The 23,320-nt window shown below is 41.0% G+C and overlaps 1 protein-coding gene across 2 annotated transcripts in view; it reads right to left on the reverse strand.

The window, feature by feature from the left end:
• LOC134585636 (receptor-transporting protein 2-like) overlaps nucleotides 1–23,320 on the reverse strand; it is a 47,103-nt gene that overhangs the window by 13,328 nt on the left and 10,455 nt on the right. For both annotated transcript variants that reach the window (XM_063441088.1, XM_063441089.1), the window contains exon 2: nucleotides 5,324–5,499. In XM_063441088.1, coding sequence (XP_063297158.1) covers nucleotides 5,324–5,460 — 137 coding nt within the window. In that variant the 5' untranslated portion in view covers nucleotides 5,461–5,499. The remainder of the gene's footprint in view (nucleotides 1–5,323; nucleotides 5,500–23,320) is intronic.

Raw genomic sequence — 23,320 nt, forward strand, 5'->3', positions numbered from 1 at the left:
ATATAGCCACCTTTCTTTGCAAGGACACTAAAAAGCCTGCCATCCATGGATTCTGTCAGTGTTTTGATCTGTTCACCATCAACATTGCGTGCAGAAGCAACCACAGCCTCCCAGACACTGTTCAGAGAGGTGTACTGTTTTCCCTCCTTGTAAATCTCACATTTGATGATGGACCACAGGTTCTCAATGGGGTTCAGATCGGGTGAACAAGGAGGCCATGTCATTAGATTTTCTTCTTTTATACCCTTTCTTGCCAGCCACGCTGTGGAGTACTTGGACGCGTGTGATGGAGCATTGTCGTGCATGAAAATCATGTTTTTCTTGAAGGATGCAGACTTCTTCCTGTACCACTGCTTGAAGAAAGTGTCTTCCAGATACTGGCAGTAGGACTGGGAGTTGAGCTTGACTCCATCCTCAACCCGAAAAGGCCCCACAAGCTCATCTTTGATGATACCAGCCCAAACCAGTACTCCACCTCCACCTTGCTGGCGTCTGAGTCGGACTGGAGCTCTCTGCCCTTTACCAATCCAGCCACGGGCCCATCCATCTGGCCCATCAAGACTCACTCTCATTCCATCAGTCCATAAAACCTTAGAAAAATCAGTCTTGAGATATTTCTTGGCCCAGTCTTGACGTTTCAGCTTGTGTGTCTTGTTCAGTGGTGGTCGTCTTTCAGCCTTTCTTACCTTGGCCATGTCTCTGAGTATTGCACACCTTGTGCTTTTGGGCACTCCAGTGATGTTGCAGCTCTGAAATATGGCCAAACTGGTGGCAAGTGGCATCTTGGCAGCTGCACGCTTGACTTTTCTCAGTTCATGGGCAGTTATTTTGCGCCTTGGTGTTTCCACACGCTTCTTGCGACCCTGTTGACTATTTTGAATGAAACGCTTGATTGTTCGATGATCACGCTTCAGAAGCTTTGCAATTTTAAGAGTGCTGCATCCCTCTGCAAGATATCTCACTATTTTTGACTTTTCTGAGCCTGTCAAGTCCTTCTTTTGACCCATTTTGCCAAAGTAAAGGAAGTTGCCTAATAATTATGCACACCTGATATAGGGTGTTGATGTCATTAGACCACAACCCTTCTCATTACGGAGATGCACATCACCTAATATGCTTAATTGGTAGTAGGCTTTCAAGCCTATACAGCTTGGAGTAAGACAACATGCATAAAGAGGATGATGTGGTCAAAATACTCATTTGCCTAATAATTCTGCACTCCCTGTATATTGTAAGCTCACAAGTTATCTTGCTAATAACTTTGTATATAAGTACTGCTTTTTACAAGACTGTAAGTCAATGGACAGCGTACAATGGCCCTTTTATGTTGACCATACATTAAATATATTTGCTAATAAAGGGTTTGATTTAAAAAGCAGTGCAAATGATGTATGTAGATAAATAATCTGTAAAATTCTTCTAACAGCATTGAATCATTTGGAAAGAGTATTAAATTGAGTTCAAACTGTGCAAATGTAATGTATCACAAGAAACTATACTGTGAAAACGTGGTCTGGGCACAGCTGGAGGTTTCTTTGATTGGCAGTGTTTATCAAGTCATGGGAGCTGAAAAGTTGTATTTTATTATGCACTCCAAATAAAGACTGCCTATCAAAAAACCTCCAGGGGTGCCCAGATGACTTTTTCACAATTATATATTTTAAGGGACATTAGTTCACCCTGTTTGGAGCACCCTGCTGGAAGTATCCCCAGGATAATTGGTGTGTGCAATATTCTTTACGAGAAACAATGCCATGTAAAAGTAAAATACCTGCTTAATAAACCCAATAGTTTTAATATTTTTAAATGTATCTTCAATATGTAATAACATATTTACTCACGGAAGAAAAGGTAAGGGACACTATGTAAATACTAAGGGCATATGTCTCAGATAATCTGAGACTAATCCTTAAGAAATGTATAATTTTGAGGGGCGGAGCCTGCTTTCATGAAGATTAAAGATCTGTTCTGTGTTTTTTCAGTTTTTTTTTTTCTTCTATTTTGTGTATTTTCTTTTCTATATTTCCTTTGTAAATATTGCACTTTTTCCATGGCCAATAAAGATAATAACAACAATATTCCTTCATAATAGATCTAGGCTACTACCTCCATCTATATGAAGTTAAAATTAACACATTAATATTTTGAACCTTAAGAAGCCAAATTAATAAATCTTTTGGGCTAAACTACAAAATAGAATTCATAATGGGCAAATTGTATATACTTTAGGATCTGAAAATGGTATGCATTATGGAAATCTCATTTGCTTTGAAATTGAAAGAAATTGTGGGGGTAGGTTGCAAAAACCCCTCTACTTATATGAAGATTCATTAAATATTTTTAATCTTTTAGATTTAATATAGACCTATAACATAATAGTCACACATAATAGAGAAAATGTTTCTCTTTAAGTAGATTCTATAGAAACCACTTAAACGGTCTATATTCCATATTGAAAAGCAATGGGAAGAATGCAATATATATCTGGGTATTGCACTATTTTGTTCACCATATAAATGTTTGTGCTCTTGAAAGAAATAATTGTATATATTATTATTTTATTTTTATATTTTTCATATTAATTTGTATTTTTAATTTTAATTTTATTTTACTTTATCTTTATTTTTATTTTTATTCTTATTTTTATTTTTATTCATATTTATTTATTTACTCTTTATGTATTTTATTATAACATATATAGTATGAATTGATGTATAGACAACAATGGCAATTGAGTATTCATATAATAAGTATTGAATTATTCTGGTGCTGAGTGAAGTATTTACTACCCCCTCCTCTTGTTCCTTGTCTCCATTAATTTTGAATGTATGCCTGATTGAGATCGAGCAGGGACAAGAAAGAAAATTCTATAACAGCTTCCGGCTTACTTCCGGGTTTCGGCAAAGAAACGCATGTTGGAACGCATGCGTCATCGGACGGCGCACGTGATGACGTCACGGCACTCGGCCGAGGGATGGAGATCATAGGATTTGTCCGAAAAAGAAAACACCTGCAGGAAATCATTCATTTTGTGGACATTGAGGGATGTATATAAGGACTGGGGAGGGAGGGGATTTTTATTGTTTATTTTATGTTCATTTGTATCTGTTGATCATACACCACGCAAGTCCCTGAGTAAGTCCTATTTTGCTGGATTAAACGCGTAGGACCCCTGGTGGTGACATAGAGGGACTACACTGATGATTTTATATTTTGATGTAAGTTATTAAAACTCATTTTTGTACTTCACTCTGAATGTGCACCTCATTTTTATTATATTTCCTTTCTTGAGCACATATATCAAATGCATCTATGGAGATTGTAACCTAGAAGATTTGGAATTCTCATCCTGAAAATAAATAAATATTCAAGGCTTGCAAACTTCAGTAAAAGTGTGAGTGGCCACTTGTGAACGCAATTCTTATAATCTGTTTATATACACAGTTATACGCTATGTTGCTTTATTTGTGATTGGTTCTGCAGATCATCCTTTTTTTTGCTTATGCTATCACAAACAGTAAGAACTGGAGGGTTGGGCTTCCCCAATGTCAGAGAATACCACAGGGCCACACAACTAGCCAACGTCCTAGGCTGCCACTGACATACACTAACCCCTCAATGGGTAGCTCTAGAATCCAATAGAATAATAGGGAGATCCCTATCACACCTTCTGTGGGCCTCAAAAGATCTAAGACCCCATAATCCCGAAATGCTGCCAACCACCAGACTGATGCTATCTATATGGGACAAAAACAGACACAAGGTGTGCTCGCAGCCCAAATGGTCCCCCGCAACTCCACTGAAAACCCTACACATCCTAAACCCCTCATTTAACTACAAAATATGGGCAACCCACAATGTAACACATCTATATCAGGTATACCATTAAGGCTCCCTTAAAAGTTTCACGGACTTGAAGGCACAACTCAACCTACCTCAAACGGACCAATTCTCATACATGCAATTACACCACACAATCCATGGGGACAGTCGGCACTCAAAACAAACGAGGGAAGATACCCAAATGACACAATATGAATATAAGTGTATAAATATGAAATTGCACAAAGACATAGGAAGGGAATTCACATCCCAAGAATGGCACAAGGCTTTCACAGCCCACAAGGGTACCTCATTATGTTCATCACACCTAGAAATCTCCAGAAAAATAATGTACCGATGGTACCTAACGCCTAACAAAATAGCAAAAATGTACAAAACCATAGATAATAAATGCTGGAGGTGCCAAGAATAAATAGGAGACACTCTCCACATTTGGTGGTCAAGCCCCCGCATACGACCAATATGGGAAATGGTGGAAGGCATAATCAAAGACAGCACGGGGAAACAAATCCCGCTATCAATAGAATCATATCTACTCCACATAGTACCAAGCAACTTACCGAAACCCACCCGTCATCGTGGCAGCGACTACGGCCATTGCCCAAAATGGAGATCTAAATCAGTCCCATCCAGAACTGAAATAATAAACAAAGTCTCCAGAAATGTGAATTATGAAAGATTCGCAGGAACACAGGGTCGTACGGGCCTCTCAAACATACAAACACACGACATATGTCAAAAATACAGAGACAGCACCCAGACAAACGAAAATACTCAAATGTATGACCCACCTTGAGTTCCGAAATGAAGATAGAGGAAGGTCTATAAATTTGACCTCTCTTACAACATAGTGGGACACTTCAACCCTTACAGAATTAGCAGACCTAGCCGAACCTGAAAACGCCACATACCCTACCAACAAGCCCTGACAGGGTTAATGCTACTAAACAACCCACAGCACAATGTAAGCAATGCCATAGACTGTTCTTTTGCTCTTTTTTTTTTTGTTTTTTGCTTATGTATTATGTTCATGTATATAGTTTTTACCTGTACAATATTTAAGGATCTGATGCAACATCACAGATGCAAGAACAACCACAGGATCGACTTACCATCCATAACAGGACATAGATTAAGGGTTATACAGGCAGATATATAAATATCATTAACATGTCATCTAAATCTTGTGTACAATGTGATCCTCTCCGATCCCCCTTTTCTTTTATGTACCCCCCATTGTTTCTTGCAAGAAAATAAAAATTGTCAATTTAAAAATAAAAGGAAATATATAATTTTTTGACTTTTTTATATTATAAAGTTGAACTGTTTGAATGAAACTAGACATTAAAGTTACTTCTATATTTAGAAAAAAAGCTAAATTGTCTGCTTTCCCCAGATAACAATCAATGACAGCAATTGTCAGATCTACTTCTTTATCAAGAATAATGCATATTGTCAAAAGTAAGAAAAATTGATTCACCTAGCAAAGGTCTTCTGCTCATAACACAGCCATCCACTTTCTTTCTTAAGATCTGCATCTTCAATAATACGCCAGCAATCAGAGATTTCTGTTTCTTCCATCTCGAGTTGAAACGTGGTTTCCCACATCGACTCCATATTTTGTCCGTAAATTTATCTGACTTCTCTTCTTTCTGTCTGAAACAGACCAAAAAAATAATACATAGAATACACAAATAGTTACAAAAACATTAACAGAGTTATTCTCTAAAATGAGAATTCAAAGTGAAATTTTCAAATTGTTTTCTAAAGGGTTAATAATGTATAGGGGTGTATATAAAAAATACCCCTTTCTGTCTCAGTAGAGATTTCTGCCGGAGGCTCAAGGAAGCAAGGTGAATGGTTAGAGTTAGGACCCACCTAGGGGGGTCTGCCTTGACGTTGGCAGGTGGGCTCATCCTCTCATGGCCATTGGAGGTAACTAAAAAACCTCCATTTGTTTAAAAATACATAGGGATTAAGGAGAGAGCGCAGGTAACTTGTTTTTCATTGGTTTTTACTATATATTGGGGCTGATGTGTACTGTAGTCATTTGCAGCCACCCAGTGATGGAAGTGAGTGCAGGACTTATCTTTCTGCATTTGTATCCATTTTTTGTATCACTCAGCCTTGTTACAATGCAGCCGCCCATCCCATGTGTTCCCTATTAAGGGTTAATAATATATAGGGGTGTATATAAAAAATACCCCTTTCTGTCTCAGTAGAGATTTTTGCCGGAGGCTCAAGGAAGCAAGGCGAATGGTTAGAGTTAGGACCCACCTAGGGGGGTCTTCCTTGACGTTGGCAGGTGGGCTCATCCTCTCATGGCCATTGGAGGTAACTAAAAAACCTCAATTTGTTTAAAAATACATAAGGATTAAGGAGAGAGCACAGGTAACTTGTTTTTCTTTGGTTTTTACTATATATTGGGGCCGATGTGTACTGTAGTCATTTGCAGACGCCCAGTGATGGGAGTGAGTGCAGGACTTATCTTTCTGCATTTGTATCCATTTTTTTGCATCACTCAGCCTTGTTACAATGCAGCCGCCCATCCCATGTGTTCCCTGTTAAGGGTTAATAATGTATAGGGGTGTATATAAAAAATACCTCTTTCTGTCTTAGTAGAGATTTTTGCTGGAGGCTCAAGGAAGCAAGGTGAATCGTTAGAGTTAGGACCCACCTAGGGGGGTCTGCCTTGACGTTGGCAGGTGGGCTCATCCTCTCATGGCCATTGGAGGTAACTAAAAAAACCTCCATTTGTATAAAAATACATAGGGATTAAGGAGAGAGCGCAGGTAACTTGTTTTTCTTTAGCCAATTTGGAAACAGTCATTTGTGCTTCCAGTTGTACTACTTTGGCTTACAATTAGAAATTTGCTTTGAATTTTCACTTTAGTGAATAACCCTGTGACCGAATACAGACACAATCAACACTATCATTGATGTTGATTCTAGCTAGGAATATGCTACCTACTGCTTGCATAGAATGGCCTAGGATCTAGAAAAGCATGCTCATTCCTTTGCTAATGCTAGTCATTATCAGATTAGTAGACGTGCATTTGTTTTCATATCAATACGATTTCGTCAGAAAATTCTGTTTTTTTTTTCATATTTGTTTACTTATACGTAAACGAAAGCCCTACAAACGAAATCTAAACTAAAAGAAAGGGCAAATGCCGAATGCATTACCTTTTTTAGTTTAGTTTCGTTCATTTAATAGACTCCGTGCTGCAGGGGAATGAATAACAGTGTGCATGTGCGGCAAAAAAAAACCCAAGGAGGGAGCTGGCAGCGCTACCAGCTCCCTACTTGTAATAATATTAATTCCTACCTCCTCACCCCCCCCCCCCCTCCTGCCGGCATTAAAACCTATAAGAGGTTAAATCCTTCCGCATGCCCCTACACAGCAAACAGCCAATGGCAGCTCGCTGTCATTTCAAACTAAATATAAATCAGTATGGGGGTCACTCTGATGCATGCCGTCAGTAGGGGCATGCGGGAGGAATTAATTTACCTTTTATCAATATTATACCCCCATACTGGCTGCTCACTGTCATTTAAAACTGGATATAAATGTATCCTATATAGAAGTGTTAGAGCTACAGTAAGAGTATGTGTCAAAAAGATCTAAATAGCTACTTTTTCATATTGCAACATTGTTATCATTTTTGCTATAACTTTTGGTTACATTTACTCTTAACGTAGCTCTCTATCACTTCTATATAAGATACTGATTTTTATATTTAGTTTTAAATGACAGCGAACAGACACTGGCTGTTCGCTGTTTAGGCGACATGCCCCTACTACACAGGGGGACCTGGCGCAGGTAGGGGCACACATCAGGATTTAACCTGTGCCAGGTCCCCCCTTATTGCACTAGTGCCTGGGCAGCAATAGCATCGCCGATACTTACCTGGTTTACCGTTCTATTGGCTTTAGACTTCTGGCTTACTCTGACAGAATCAACCCCTTAAAACAAACCCGTTACATACTCTCTGGCTGACTTGGAAAGGAATATGATGACTCTCTATCTAAATGGATTACTGGCTAATGTATTGGACTAAGCTCACAGAACATCCCTTGTTAAACAGACTTATATACAGGATAATGACTCAGGACTGTATTACCTCAGATCCTCAAGGTTTAACTCCTCCTCCCTAGAGGTACCTCAATAAAGTGCTGTGGAATAGGTTGGCGCTACATAAATGCCAAAAATAATGATATAATAACATGATACAATGTTGCCATTGCTACAGTAAGCAAATAACTATTCTATTTTATTTACAATCTGATCTTTGGTATTTTCAATCTCAAGATTATATTTTACTTTGTATACAGGAAGGAAAGATTATATTATTAAATTTATTGAAATCAACGCGTGTCTTTTCTCTAAAAGGAAAAATTCCCTGTTTGAATTCTTATAAGGTTGCATGACAATCAGCTTGAGAATCAAATGAAAATATGCGTAGAACAGATGTTCCAGTTGCATTGACTTGCCTCTGTGTCTCTCCACTCTTTTCTTCTAATTGCAGCAACTTATTTTTTCTTTTTATTAACATGCATTTTTTTTATCAATGTATCTGTATTGCACATTTGCTACTTTTTTTTTCAAAGTATAGCTCATATTTTGCATGCTTTGTTTCACATCTGTAAATATTTTTTCACAGACATTATTATTGGAAATAAATACATACAATACAAATTTGAGGACAGGTTCTACCAGACTAAAACCAGCTAAGGCACCTATGAAGGCCTAATGAGGTTAAACAGTTACATAATAAAATAGGTTGAAAGAAACACTCAGATCAATAATGTAGAGCCTTTTAAACATCCTTATATTTACTGCTGATGCAAAATGAGTCCTGACAAATATTGGATATCAATTCTTTTCATTTTAAAGTACTCTGCTTTGCCAGAAATAATTCCTATTGTATGAAAGATAATCTAGTGAATTTAATAAAATAAATTCTCAAGGCAGATAATGCTGTGTCTTTGTTGTTCTTAGTGTAACAAACTATTTTCTGTACTGTAGATGAACTCTCCTTTCCTTAAGTTTTAATAGATGACATCTTGTCCTTTGATCGGTCATGTTGAGCAGGTTAGGAGAGCTGACTGCATATTCTAGTATTGTGTATACAAGTCAATTTTGAACTGATAGTTTAAAGTGTTGCAAATCCACCTCTTCAAAGTCATATCGCTAATACACAAGTTATGACTTAACAATATGGATGCTTGGTGGTTTCTAGGACTCAATAGCATATCAGCAAAATAAAATTGAAATACTTTCACAAACACTATAAAACAATATCATCGGAAGGAAAATGCACAATTATTGCATGGGCATATAACCTTTTACCACTGGCAATGATTTTAAACCATATAACTCATACTCTCCTCATCGTTCACCAATACTTAATAATATACATTTGGTATGTGATTAGCGTATGAATAATGACGAGAGCTTTATATGGTGCATTACATGTGATTCATGAGATAATAACTTCCTGCAACACCCATCACATTTTGGTAAGCATTTGTCAAATAAAAGGTTGTCCCTTTCTTAACAGTCTCACAAGTGATACGCCAATGATTCTGCAAACTTGCCTGTCTTAGGGCAGGCATAGAATTCATTCAGAATTACTTCCTATATACCTTTAAGTTGCCTATTCTGTGTTAGAAAAATAAATTCTTATCCCATGTTTTATGTACCTATATGGGAGTTTTTGAACTCACCACGAGAGTTTTCTACACTGGCGCAACTGATTAGATATTGACACTAGTACCGTAAATGCCTTTTTTGAGTTACTGTGCTAACAATATTTAAAGGGTTATTCCAAGCACCACAAGCACTACCGCCCGTTGCAATGGTTATGGTGTAAGAAATATCATGGCCTTATTTCTGGTAAGGGGGGAAACTATTTTTCAACAGTGTGCGCTCTTACCTGGGTCCCTACTGGGCACCATAGGTTCTTTCTGCTCTATTGATGTGCATACGGATTCTGTAGAGCTGCAGAAGTCAAATGCTAAGGCTAAGAGTGTCAGCTCACCAGTCTCACCCAATGAATGCAATTCTGTGCATAGAAATATGCACAGAATTGACAGTAGCCAGCCCTGAGTGCTTGTCAGTACAAGAGTTAGTATTTGATCAATAATGTTTTATGAAACAACTTAATTGCTGCTAAATCCAGTGGTCACTATGCTTGCCTAATTTTCCTTGACCTTCCCGCTGCTTTTGACACTGTTGCTCATCAGCAACATCTTCTCATCCTCAGTAATCTCAGTCTACGAGACTCTGCAATTTGATGGTTCTCCTCTTAACTCTCCTAACGCTCATTCTGTTTTCTTTTTCTGCCTCTTCCTATCCTCCACAACCATTCTCCTTTACAAACACCTCTCCTCTTCTTGGTTCCCTACTGTTCTCGCTCTATAAGGCCTCCCTTTGGCAAACTCATCAGCTATTTGGTCCTCTCATCTTTCCTCTCTTAAGTGTTGCTGCTTTACGTCTGTCTGTCTCCAAGTCAATGGCACTACCATCAGTTCTACCTCACAGGCTCGCCTAGGTGTTCTCTTTGGCTCTGACCTCTCCTTCTTCCCTCAAGTCCAGTCACTTGCCAAATCCTAGTGGTTCTGTCCCAAAAAACATATTTTGCATTCGCCCCTATATACTGCTGGATGAGGGAAGATGCTGGTCCATGCCGCTATCTTCTCTCGCCTTGACTACTGCAATCCGTTTCTCAGTGGTCCTATTCCAATCTATAATGAATGTGGCTGTAATGCTCGTCTTCCTGTCTGCCCACACCTTCCATGCCTCCCACCTCTGTCACTCCTTACATTGACTTCCTGTAAGATACAGGCTCAATTTAAACATCTGGTGCTTGCTTACAAATCTTTACATAACGATACCCCTACCTACATATCCTCACTGATACACAAGTATGTCCCGTCCACAGCCCTACACTCTGAAGAAAATCTGCGTCTATTACCTATTCATACTCTCACCTCTGACTCCCACCTTCAAGACTTCTCTAGTGCTACATTGTACCTAAGGAACTTCCTTCTCTGTTATGTTAGTCTCTCAACCAATCTCAGTTCCTTCAAAAGACCATTAAAAACGTACTTCTTTAAGAAAGCATATCAATTAAACAGTTATTAACTTTCCTTCCCCATACCTTGGTTACCCATCCTGCTTCCTCTCCTCTAACTGTGCCATCCAAAAAATTAACAATTCACTGTAATCTATTCCTGCAACCTACTTTTTCCCATACATGAAATACATCCTAAATATAACAGAAGTTCCACCTGTGAGAAAGGTCCAAACAATAGGAACCGTTTCACTGGTGGAGAAACACCTAAATGGACACTCCAGTGGTGTCCTGGGGCTTAACCCCTATAGCTTTTAGAACAGACGAAAATACTCAACAGCTGGAGTGACCCAGGCTGGTCGAGTATACTGGATATGATAGAAAAAATAATAAATCGACAAATAAAGTAAATATAATCTAGTGAAAACACCAGTAAATAATGGTGAAAAACTTGCCTAAATGGCTCACCTCTATGTACATTAAATGATACCTATGCGCCTACAGAGCTCCAAGAAAATGCTAACTGGCTAGTGACTTTATTAAGTAGAAAAAATGGTCAGGTCCAGAGCTAGGGGCACATAGAGTAGGTATAAGTCAAATGACTAACATAGGTATCTGGGGTACAGTCACGAATGTACAGCTATACACGGTGCTAAGCCGTGTAACTGTAAAGAGGTCTTTAATACTTAGTAATCTGTATGTACGCAGTATCTGGACTGCAGTATACTAAGTGATAGACCAACTGGCATAAGGGGTGTCATAAATGGATACCTTGCATAAATGACATTAGGAATCTAACGTATGGGGGATAAACATATGGCTACTAGCCTTAACAACACACAATGGTTTCTCCAGACACGAGATCCATCTCTACAAGATCATAACCAATTTGTGCTGCAACTTCTACAGTTTATCTTAATGCACAACTACTTTCTCTTTGAGGGCACATACTACCACCAGGTGAGAGGGACTGCTATGGGGACAACTTGTGCCCCCTCCTATGCAAACCTCCACCTGGGGTGGTGGGAACACAACGTAGTTTTTGGTCAAGAATTTGTAGACTACCATGACCACATCAAAATGTGGAAACGATATATAGATGACGTGCTGATTGTCTGGACAGGCACAAATGAATACTTTGAAGAGTTTGTGAAGGCACTCAATATAAACAATTTGAACCTCAAGTTTACACATGAGATGGGCGGGAAACAGATAAATTTCTTGGATTTGACACTACAAACCATAGAAAATGTGTGTATCTCCACTACCCTTTTCAGGAAACCCACAGCTACCAATAACTTCCTGAACTGGCAAAGCCATCACCCTAGCACTCTAAAGAAGGGTATACCGATAGGCCAATACTTGCGCGTTAGACGCAATTGCTCTACTCTCGAAGAATTTAAAAGTAAAGCCAAGATCCTAAGATCTCAGTTCAAAACCAAGGGCTATTCGAATAGGTGTCTTAAATCCGCCTATAAGAGAGCCATAATGACTGAACGAGAAACACTCCTTGTAGAAAAGCACAAGAATGATAAACCTCGAAACGTAATCAGGTGCATTGGCACTTTTGATTCTGGCTGGGACCCAGTAAAACAGATTTTAGGGAGATACTGGCCCCTCATCTACCAAGACCAACACCTTAAAGATGTTTTAACTCCATATGTATCACTTACAGCCAGAAGAGGGTGCAATCTCAAGGACCTTTTGGTACCCAGCCACCTTTCACTACCGAAATTGGAAGGCACATGGCTAAAAACCCCAGCAGAAGGCACTTTCCAATGCGGCCGTTGTAAGGCATGTAAGTACATTTGTAGAAATTCAAAACTTTCTCGAATTCTACAAACACCCAGACACATGCTGTTAAGACTTTTTTCAACTGCCAGACTGCAGGCCTGATTTATCTTCTAACATGTAGTTGTGATTTGAAATATGTAGGGAAGACCTTTAGACCATTTAAAAACCGGATTCTTGAACACGTGAACTCTGTGAACCCCACTAGACAAGTCGATACAGTCATCTCTAGACACCTGAAACTAAAACACGGAAGCTCAGCACATGGCCTACGATTTAACGGAATTGAAAAGATAAAGCTAGGTCCCAGAAAGGGTGATATTGATACTAAACTTCTCCAAAGAGAGAGTTACTGGATTTTCACACTAAAAACCCTGTCCCCAAATGGGCTGAACGAGGGCTTTTCCTACACCCCCTTTATATGAGAATTTTCTACACTAACAAAGGGAAGCGAGATTATTCCATCCCAAAATATTTGACACTGGACATACAGTGTACTTGTGGACATGTGTCTCGCATGCTCAATATTATGATCCGTACCACTCCCGAGAAGTGGCTTTACACATCCAGTTTTTAAGCACGCTTTGCTAATCCTCACCATTACTAAATTGTAATATATATGTATATATTGTAAATACCTGTAAATATTTAGATTTAATTATTATTACTATTATGATCATTAGTATTGTATTCCAGGTCCTATGACCAACCGCCCTGCCATCCAACAGTCTGATACCTCCATATTACATATTACAGACGGTAATACAATAGTCTTTATGTGGTAACCTCACATTATCCTTTATGTAACAGGAGGTAGGGTATCAAATACCGTCCGGTTTTTCATTGAGTAGGATCCACCATGATGACCCAAGCTAGCACATACAGACATCCCCCCATACCTGTTTAGAGGAGCACAATACCTAATACTCACCTCAGGTACATGGGAACGATCAGGCTAACCTTTGGGCATTCAAAGGCATCAATGGGGCACTGGCTCTATGTATAAAACCCTATGTATATACTACACTAACCATATGCACTACACAAACCAAGCGGCCGACCCAGGGTTGGCAAGCCCAGTTAAGGCCTTTTTGATGGACACCTGACATGTGACTGATCTATTGTGGCGACTCTAAGGCATCTCAGCCTCAATTGATCCCCCATAAGTCATACACAGGGGCTACTCGATCCCCTCTTGACATCTAACAGGCCAGTACATAGCCGGAGCAATGACTGAACATTATGCTTATGACTGACCGAATAGACCAATCTATCAGTCTATATGGACGTATTAAATAGACACTCTGTAAACTTCACGGCGGTCTACATATTAGCCCTGCCACGTAACATGAAGAGAGCAATATTGATACTCTATATAGGTATTATGGCCAAGATAAGCTACTTGAGTTGAGTTTTATATGCCGTCCATAACACTGAGAGCTCTGTCCCATTGATGCCTCTCGGTACCCAACGGGTTAAATACCCGTGTATCATCCGCAATATGCCAGAGTGAGGTGACCGGATACCCCTGGTACCTACATAGTTGGTATGCATTAGTTTAACTAGAATCTGCAATAGATAGACCCCTTCCTCATTCATGACTAGAGGAGCTATTATCAACATCTATCCCATGAACAAGTAGGAGCTTTAGAATATTCACATAGCAACTCAGGGAAGAACAGTACACCTCTAATGTACTTTATTGGTCCACACGACCAACATCCTACCCACTAAGCAGCTCTGGAACCGGCAAGCAATTTCTTAGCGAAGTACACCCGTTATTGGATCTTTAAACAGTGACGTTTTTTAGCCACTATAGCTCTATTAGGGCAATACACTAAAATCACCCGATCCTCTTGCAACACCCAATGGGTTAAACTCGGACGGAGTGATGACTGAACATACAGCCTATCATTGGCTGAAAGAGACCAGCTAATTACCATATGCCGACATACTAGACGGATACTCCGTTTCAAGTACGGCTTAATCTGTAACAGCATTAAAGTGTAATAACAGTGACACTTTATGAGGGAAATGTAGCTAAGATAAACCGCTACAATTCCACAAGACTCCTGTTACACTAGCAGCCAGTATGGATGAATTCCTCTCGGCACACATTGGGTTAACGAACTGGTGCAAAGGGAAAAAAACGTCAAAAAACGTCAGACTAGAAGGCTTTTGATTGGCTCATCCAACCCAGGGCATTTACATATGCCCACGTGGTATTTTTGGCGCTTGATATCGGCTGTCTCATTGGTCAGTTGGCAAGTGGCTGGGACTTGAATACATACAAAAGGAGACTATGGACTAGTCTCAAATTAGCCCCTGACGAAGGTGCATCTAAGCAAGCACCGAAACGCGCATCGGGCTCTATGGGCTCTTTTTTTCATTCACTTTATTTCACTTAGGGCTATCTATCACCATGTGTAGGCAACCAACACTCTAAGTATGGTTATGCACATGAAGCCACTCTAATCTTTGTCTTTTTCACCTCTCATTTGTACTTGGGGTTTTGTCACTTTTAATTATCTGTTGAGCAATTCTCACAGAAACAGCACTTGGGGTTTCTAATGTATATACTGTAACCAGTATTTGTTTAGCGTTACAGTTACATTGTTATTTATTTAGGGGGACGCTAGTAGCCATATGTTTATCCCCCATACGTTAGATTCCTAATGTCATTTATGCAAGGTATCCATTTATGACACCCCTTATGCCAGTTGGTCTATCACTTAGTATACTGCAGTCCAGATACTGCGTACATACAGGTTACTAAGTATTAAAGACCTCTTTACAGTTACACGGCTTAGCACCGTGTATAGCTGTACATTCGTGACTGTACCCCAGATACCTATGTTAGTCATTTGACTTATACCTACTCTATGTGCCCCTAGCTCTGGACCTGACCATTTTTTCTACTTAATAAAGTCACTAGCCAGTTAGCATTTTCTTGGAGCTCTGTAGGCGCATAGGTATCATTTAATGTACATAGAGGTGAGCCATTTAGGCAAGTTTTTCACCATTATTTACTGGTGTTTTCACTAGATTATATTTACTTTATTTGTCGATTTATTATTTTTTCTATCATATCCAGTATACTCGACCAGCCTGGGTCACTCCAGCTGTTGAGTATTTTCGTCTGTTATGAAATACATCCTACCCTTACCTCTTGTGTCACTTTACCCCACTCCCTCTAGAATGTAAGCTTGCAACAGACAACCACTGCCTCCTCCCCCACCTTGAATGTGCCACTAAGCTCTCCCCCACAGGCTATCCTCCCTGACATCCCTGTCCCTGGTCTTTCATAACACAGGAGAGACCTTGTGGTTATAATGCTCCTCTATCATTGCAAACATACCATTGTAAGATGGAGGCTAGTTAGATAGCTCAATTTAAGTAATACAAATTAATTCATGAATATTGCGGTCAACATAACCCTCATATAACTATTGGGTGAACTTAGTCTTCCACACTCAATGACCCAATATGCTGTAGGTTGGGTCTCACAATTAAAGAAATGCTGTAGTATAATCGTCCTGATGCTCCTTAGAGTTTCGCCACCCCATCTGTACAAAAAAAATGACTTTTTTTTTCAGAATAAAAAATGAATCACCTTTACTCCAGCGCTGAGTCTTTCTCAGCACTGCCAAGGACCCTTCCTCGGTTTGCATCATCCGGGAGGATGCTCCTCAGGCATGCACTCACCACGATGCACCTACAATTCAATGATTCTCTATGGCTAACCTTAGTGGTGCTGCAAATGCGCTCATGATGTCATGGTATGAGAGTCAGGAAGTAAGATTATCATCTCTCTTAACCAGAGGGCATGGAGGCATGGCCTGAAACCGCTCTACCAATCCTATTTAGTTTAACATTGGGTTTTGGGTGATGGGCAGAAGTTGCTTAAGTGCCTACATTGTCCCTTTAAACACAGAGATGTGGAATTTACATTGCTTGACGTCAAACTTATGTAATTCGGGGTACTGAGCATGAAGATGTTTTAACCTTTAGCCCTGCTGCAGGCAAGCAGCAGGGCTGCTATCAGAAAGACAGTGCCAGGGGAGGAACGGTGTGGTCTCCACCTCTTGTGGGTCCACAGTCATTGCTCTCTCGTGGTCCAGCGCTTAAACGGCACATTTTTTTTTTAAGAAGACATGAAAAGACAAACTCGTGAAGTCAGAGTGAACATGCTTGGTTAGACATTTGAATAGCTTAGTTGGATATGCAGAAGCTTACAGTAATATATATGGGTTCCTTGTTGATGATGTACGTTAGAGTAACTGAGCTTTTGGTGCTTGATAGGTACAGAGGCTTATGACAAAAACACAGTGTCAAATAAGGATTGTGCCTCAACACTTAAGATGACTAGTGGGTGTGTAGGCTATGCAATCACATGTTAGGTAAAGAGTGATAACTAAGATAAGCCTACAGTAAGCAAGATTATTCTCTGTGAATAACAGTGGGAGGTCTCTGGACAGTGGAGCCCGTAAGAGGGCATTATGTGCAGAGTAAGAGAGTACAGGGCGACCAACCTATTGTATTGACAAAACAGGCATTATATATATCTTGCAAAGTCAGTAGGCAGGGTATGTGGCATGTCGTGCAGTTCATCCTGACTGCAGTGGTGCATTAGCACGATAGTTCCGTAGGCGCTCTTGGGCTGCGGGAAACCAGGCAAGCCCCTCCAAGTATATCCTCATATGTTCCTCCGGTGCCCCCGCAGTGGTCGCCGTTTGCCTGCTTCACAGTCTATGACAGAATGGTTGTGGGGGCCGTTAGAATCTCGCCGGCTGCTTGCCGCTGGCTACCCAGTGGAGACATAGTGTGTCTGAAGGGGTGCCCTGGAGACTTAAAGTCCATGATGAGGTGACACAGCAGGTAATGAAGTGTTGGTGTGGTATGTGCCCACTGGTCTCTGCTGCTAATCCAGGGCTTCCTCTGCATGGCTGCCGAGCTTCCCCTTTCATAATGTAAGGTGTTGCGCTGTTTGGCTGGCTTGGTGTCTGAGTAGGCAGGTGGCTCTCGTCGTGCCAACGTTTTTCCTCGCAGGGGTAGGTGGTCAACTCACTGCTGGACTTGGTTTGGGGTGCACGTTTCGGTGAGTGTCCCGACTTTTCTTCCCTGGAGCCTCTTAGTGCAGGAGCTGTTGTAGCCGGGCTCAGCGCCGCCGCCATCTTAGGTGGTAGGCCCCTGGGGCACCCCGCCACCCATCCACTACACATCTCAGATGCTCCGCAGTGTGGACCGGGATGACCCCCGCCAGTCCAAAGGGGGGGGAACGGGGCCCCTACCGCGTGGCTTCAGAGTTTCAAGTGAGTACCGCTGGGCAGGATAGCGAGGCGGCGGCCGTCTACCTCACTCACCGCCCGGGTAGGCCTCAGTGGCCGTGCCGATGTGCCCCTTCCGAAGTCCGATCGCTTGTGGTCAATGGGCCTCAGCAACAGCATCTACTCGCCCGCAGGACCGCTTCCACCAGACTGCAGATGAGTAATTTTTGCTTTTTTCGGGCTGTATGGAGGTTTTTCTGCAGGAGCTCGCTTTGTGTGCGACCTCTCGGCATGACGGTCAGGCCCCGCCCCCCGTGGTCATTTTATTCAAAACGTGGAGAAATAATATATTATAAGGATGGTTGTAAGGAACAGGAAGCAAATTTGACAGTAGTATCAATCAATGCACGAGGCTTAAATAGCCTGGAAAAAAGAAAAATATTACTAAAGGAATTAAATAGGTCTAAATCCAATGTGTATTTTATCCAAGAAACACATTTTAGACAAGACTCAGCTCCAACACTTCAGTCAAAATTCGTATCCCATGCTTTTTATAGTAATAATACAAGCAGTAAATCTAAGGGAGGGGCAATTTTGCTTACATCTCACATAACATTTTCATTAAATTATATTATAACAGATTAACAAGGTCGATACCTTTTTGTTAAAGGCTTTAATAATAATGTTTTAGTTACATTGGCAAATTTATATGTGACTAATACTTCTCAAGTGCATTTTATAAAGCAAACACTGGCAAAATTAGAAAGGTTCACTGAGGGGGATAATGATATTAGGGGGTGACTAAAATATAACGTTTGATCAGACTATAGATACAACATCTTCATACAGAGATGTTCTGAAACAACGTCTGCGATTAAAATATTACACTCATACCAACTCATAGATAGCTAAATACGCTAGAATGTTACTTCAAAGAGAACACCACTCAAGAAGCACCAGACGGATGAATTTGGAAGGCACATAAAGGAGTAATCAGGGGGATACTAATAAAATGGGGTTCTAGAATTAAAAAAGAGAGAAACACAAAAATACAGTCCCTTGTAAGTAAAATCCAAGAAGAGGAGACTATACATAAAATAAATCTTTTGTCGGATTCATTACAGTGGCTTACATCCCTTCGAATTAAGTTAAAAAACCCTATTGAATAAGCAGACACAGTGATCAATTTTGCTTACCCGAGGTGCCTACTATACTCGTGGCAATAGGTGTGGGAAATATTTGACTAAGGCTATAAAAAATAGGCATCAATCTGCTTATATAGCAAAAATAACAGATAAAGAGGTAAAACAACATAATACTAAAAGTTTTTTAGTGCATATTATCAATATCTCTATAATTTCCCCAAGCCTAAAGGATCAAACGACGATCTTAAGGCTAACCTCTCAAAAAAATACAAAACATATTATTACAGAGGAGGTAAAAAAAAAGTCCTTTTACAATGATAGAATTAGAGAAAGAAATAGCATATCTCACACAAGGGAAAAGCCCAGGCCCAGATGGGGTGACCAAGGGCTATTATAAGCAATTTGCAGCTCACCTTTTAACCTATATTTTTAACAGTATTGAATAGGCTGGGTAAAGAAAATCATATACCAATCCCTATGCTTAGAGCCTTTATTTCAGTAATCCCTAAAGCAGGAAAAGCTTTAATGAATGGTGCCAGTTATTGGCCAATCTCTTTGATGAATTTTGATTTGGAGATTTTTTTTCAAAATTTCTTGCTCTTCAGAGTGGACCAGTCCTTATTGCCTGGGCTAGTCCACTCTGATCAAGCGGGGTTTGTCTGAGATATATAAAGCTAACTATGTAACACTAGTAGAAAATATTAAAAGAGACTTAGAGGTCTGGAATAGTTCAAATCTGTATATATTTGGAAGGATAAACGTTCTAAAAATGATGGCCTCACCTAAGATATTATATGTTTTTCAGACATTACCAATTTATATTCCTAGCCTTTTTTTTCCCTCACAACCGAAACGTTTGTTTCTCTCTTATGTGTGGCATTCTAAGCAACCTCAAATCTCATATCAAACACTCACTGGTATTAAAGAAAGGGGGGTTAGGTCTTCCACATATGTTACATTATTATTTGGCCACTTTATATGTGAGACTCTTAGAATGGATGAATAGCAATCACCGAAAGTCCTGCTTTAAGCTGGAACAGAGTTTTGTAAGTGTACCGTTACAAACATTACCGTGGCAGATAAGTCTATTACTTAAATCTTCCCATCCTTTAATTACAAATATCCTTCAAAAATGGAGACAATTCAGGTCAAAATATTTTTTGTCCCCTCATAACTCTCCCTTATGTCCATTAAGGGATAATACAGATTTTCAAGTAAAACAAGGTGTAGGAATTGTCCACAGTCTTATAGGACAAGAATACCCTGCAGTAGAACATTTAATTAAAGGAGACAAGATACCCTCATTAGTGGAACTGAAACAAACAGAGTATGGTATTTCCATGTTAGATAATTTATATTATTACCAGTTATGTGATTTTTTTTTTTGGAAGAAAAAGATTTTGCCTAACTGGACAAATTGAGAATTGACTATTTTTGAGAATATAAGCATAGGACTAAAAAAAAATTTCTCGACCTTTCTCACAGATGTACTCATTGATTACAGATGGTTCAGTCGAAACCAACCCTCTGTAATTTTCCACACTCATATTGACAGAATTGATTGGGCTTGGATTTTAGGTAAGGTTATGACTGTTAATCTTACTAGACGTGAATCCTTTTATAAAAGAGTGACAATGTGGTACAGGACTCCCTCTTTTTTACATACTTGCTACCCAGAAATAAGTAACTTATGCTGATGATGTCAGAAAGAGTATGGCACACTGTATCACATATGGTGGCAATGTTTGGAGTTACAGCCATTCTGGGAAAATATTATAGGATGTATAAAGGGAATATTCCCAAATATTTCATCATTGACCCCCTCACAAATCTTATTAGGCTTGCCTAACTCACTACAAAATAAGAATAATCAAATATTGCTATGGTTCTTATTAGTAGTAGAAGCAAATGCTCTTATCCCACTTTTTTTTTTTTTCTTTAAACATACTAAAATTCCTACTGTTGAGCAATGGATGAATAGAGTAGAAGATCTTAGATGTATGGAAGACTTACAGACAGATATCTGAATGTTTGGAAAACATGGATACATTATTGGTCCAGATATAAATATTTAGTATATATGGTAAATTTTAAATTTCTCTAGGGGATAAGATAAGAAAAAAGAAACAGACCACTTAGATTTAATTAATTATACTTTTTGCCCATTTTATTACTTTGTATGCATGTATGTATTTTTTTTTCCTTTTAATTTTTTTTTCCTCTTTTGCATTTTGTATTTGTATAAATGGAGAAAATATTTCCAAGCTTATAAGATGATGTAATTGTATTTTATCTAGTCAAGAAATCTGATATTGTATACTCATCTGTATAATATCAGTAAAAGTTTATTGTATGAAAACATGCTTGGAAAGTTTAAATTTAATAAACATTGACTAAACAAAAAAAAAAAAAAAAAGAAAGCAGCTGCAAGAGTTAGCCCACTTTGTGGACTACAAGCCAGAGAAATACCCCCTCATCTCTGAAACTGAAATGTTTTATATTGCAGGGTTAAGGGAACAGTGATAATGTAGCCCATGGAGCAGCGTAGCTAAGGGGAGTGGGCCTTGACATTGCCAGGAGTCAGGCCATCTAAGGGGTAGTGGTTTGGGATGGGCCTAAGGATATGGAGTGGGGTGGAGTTATAAGGGGAGTATAAGTAGTGGCCATTTTAGATCTAAGGATCACTTTTAATCTAAAGTTACACTTACCTGTCGTTGTTGCAGGCTTTGTGTGGCTTTGTTTCTTCTTTTGTCTCCTCTGCAGGTCTCAGCACGATGGAAGATTGGCTGGAAGGAGTCAGGGCTGCTGTGCAGGAAAGGGGTGTCGAGTGGCTGAGGGACCATCATGGCGATGCTCTGCCATCCGGATCTAGAAGTTCCCAGGGTCAGAGGCCGGTTAGGAGGACGAGGCCCCCGCAGAGATTGAGCCCCAGCGTGGTTCCAGGTTCGCGGCGTCCGAGGAGCCCCTCTGGAGGTCGTCTGGGCGGCAGTGAGGCTGCTGGTGGGAAAGCCGCAAGCGGAGGAGGTGCGGGCGCCGTCGCAGTGTGGCCGCACAAACCCGCCGTCAGGCGGGGCTGGAGATACAGGCTGCGGGTTCGGGAACCGAATCGGAGACTGCCGAACGTTCGGGGAGCGAACGTGGAGGTAGGAGTATCGGTGATCGGACGGAAACTGCCGAATGTTCGGGAGAGGAACGTGGAGGTAGGAGATCTGGCGAATGGGCGGAAACTGCAGAACGTTCGGGAGACGAATGTGGAGGTAATCCTACTGCCAATCGTTCGGTTCCCGGACGGGGAGATAAACATACTGCCGAACGTTCGGGAGTTGAACGGGAAGGTAGCTATACTGCCGGCCGTTCAGCTGCCGAACGTGGAGGCAGCCAAACTGCCGAACGTTCGGTTGTTGTGTCCTCTTTTACAGGAAGGGAAGGAGAAGTGGATGCTGGTGAAAGGAGTTCGAGAAAGGGGCCATTGCAAGCGCGGGCCAGCGGAAGAAGGAGGAGCGGTACGGCAGGCTTGGCAGCAGGTTCAGGGAACGCTGGAAGTGCTGTTGGTAGAACAGGAACATCGTCTGCGCATCGCCCGGGTGAGTCACCCTCTGACGCTACTGCCCTTTCCGTTGCTAGCCAACGGGTTACCCCGGGGGTGGGTCCCGGTACTGGCATGGTTGGTGACGACAGGGTGGCAGGTGGCAGGCAAGGGACTGCTAGGGCACGGAGGGGACCGGATGGGTTTAGCGCCACGAGACGACAGAGTGTCCCCAGTCAGAGGGCGGGAGCACAGCGATTCGCCAGGGTCTCCCATACGACTAGGCCGGGGACGACGGCACGCTGGGCAGGAAGGCGGGGACATATCCGAAGGGAGCGCCAGCGAGGGACAGCGCTGGAGGTCAGCACCCTCCAAGGGGATAGCGTGCAAGGCTGTTGCGAAGGGTGCACAGGGTGCTAGGAGACAAAGGTCACGGAGGGGGACGGACAGAGACGACAGGGACCCCTGCGGGGTGTACCACACCCGGGGGCGGCGTAGGTTGCCCCCTGTCAGGACTAGGGGATGGATGCAACAGGAGGATAGTTCCAGGAGCGGGAGTTCCCCGGAGGGAATACGGACTGCTGCGCAGGCTCTTGCCCCTCGTGGGCGGACAACTGGAGGGGAGTTGGGTTACAGTTCCCGGGACGAGGGGGGACAGGGCAGGGTTTC

Source organism: Pelobates fuscus, chromosome 2 (assembly GCF_036172605.1).
Source record: "Pelobates fuscus isolate aPelFus1 chromosome 2, aPelFus1.pri, whole genome shotgun sequence".
NCBI lineage: Eukaryota > Metazoa > Chordata > Amphibia > Anura > Pelobatidae > Pelobates > Pelobates fuscus.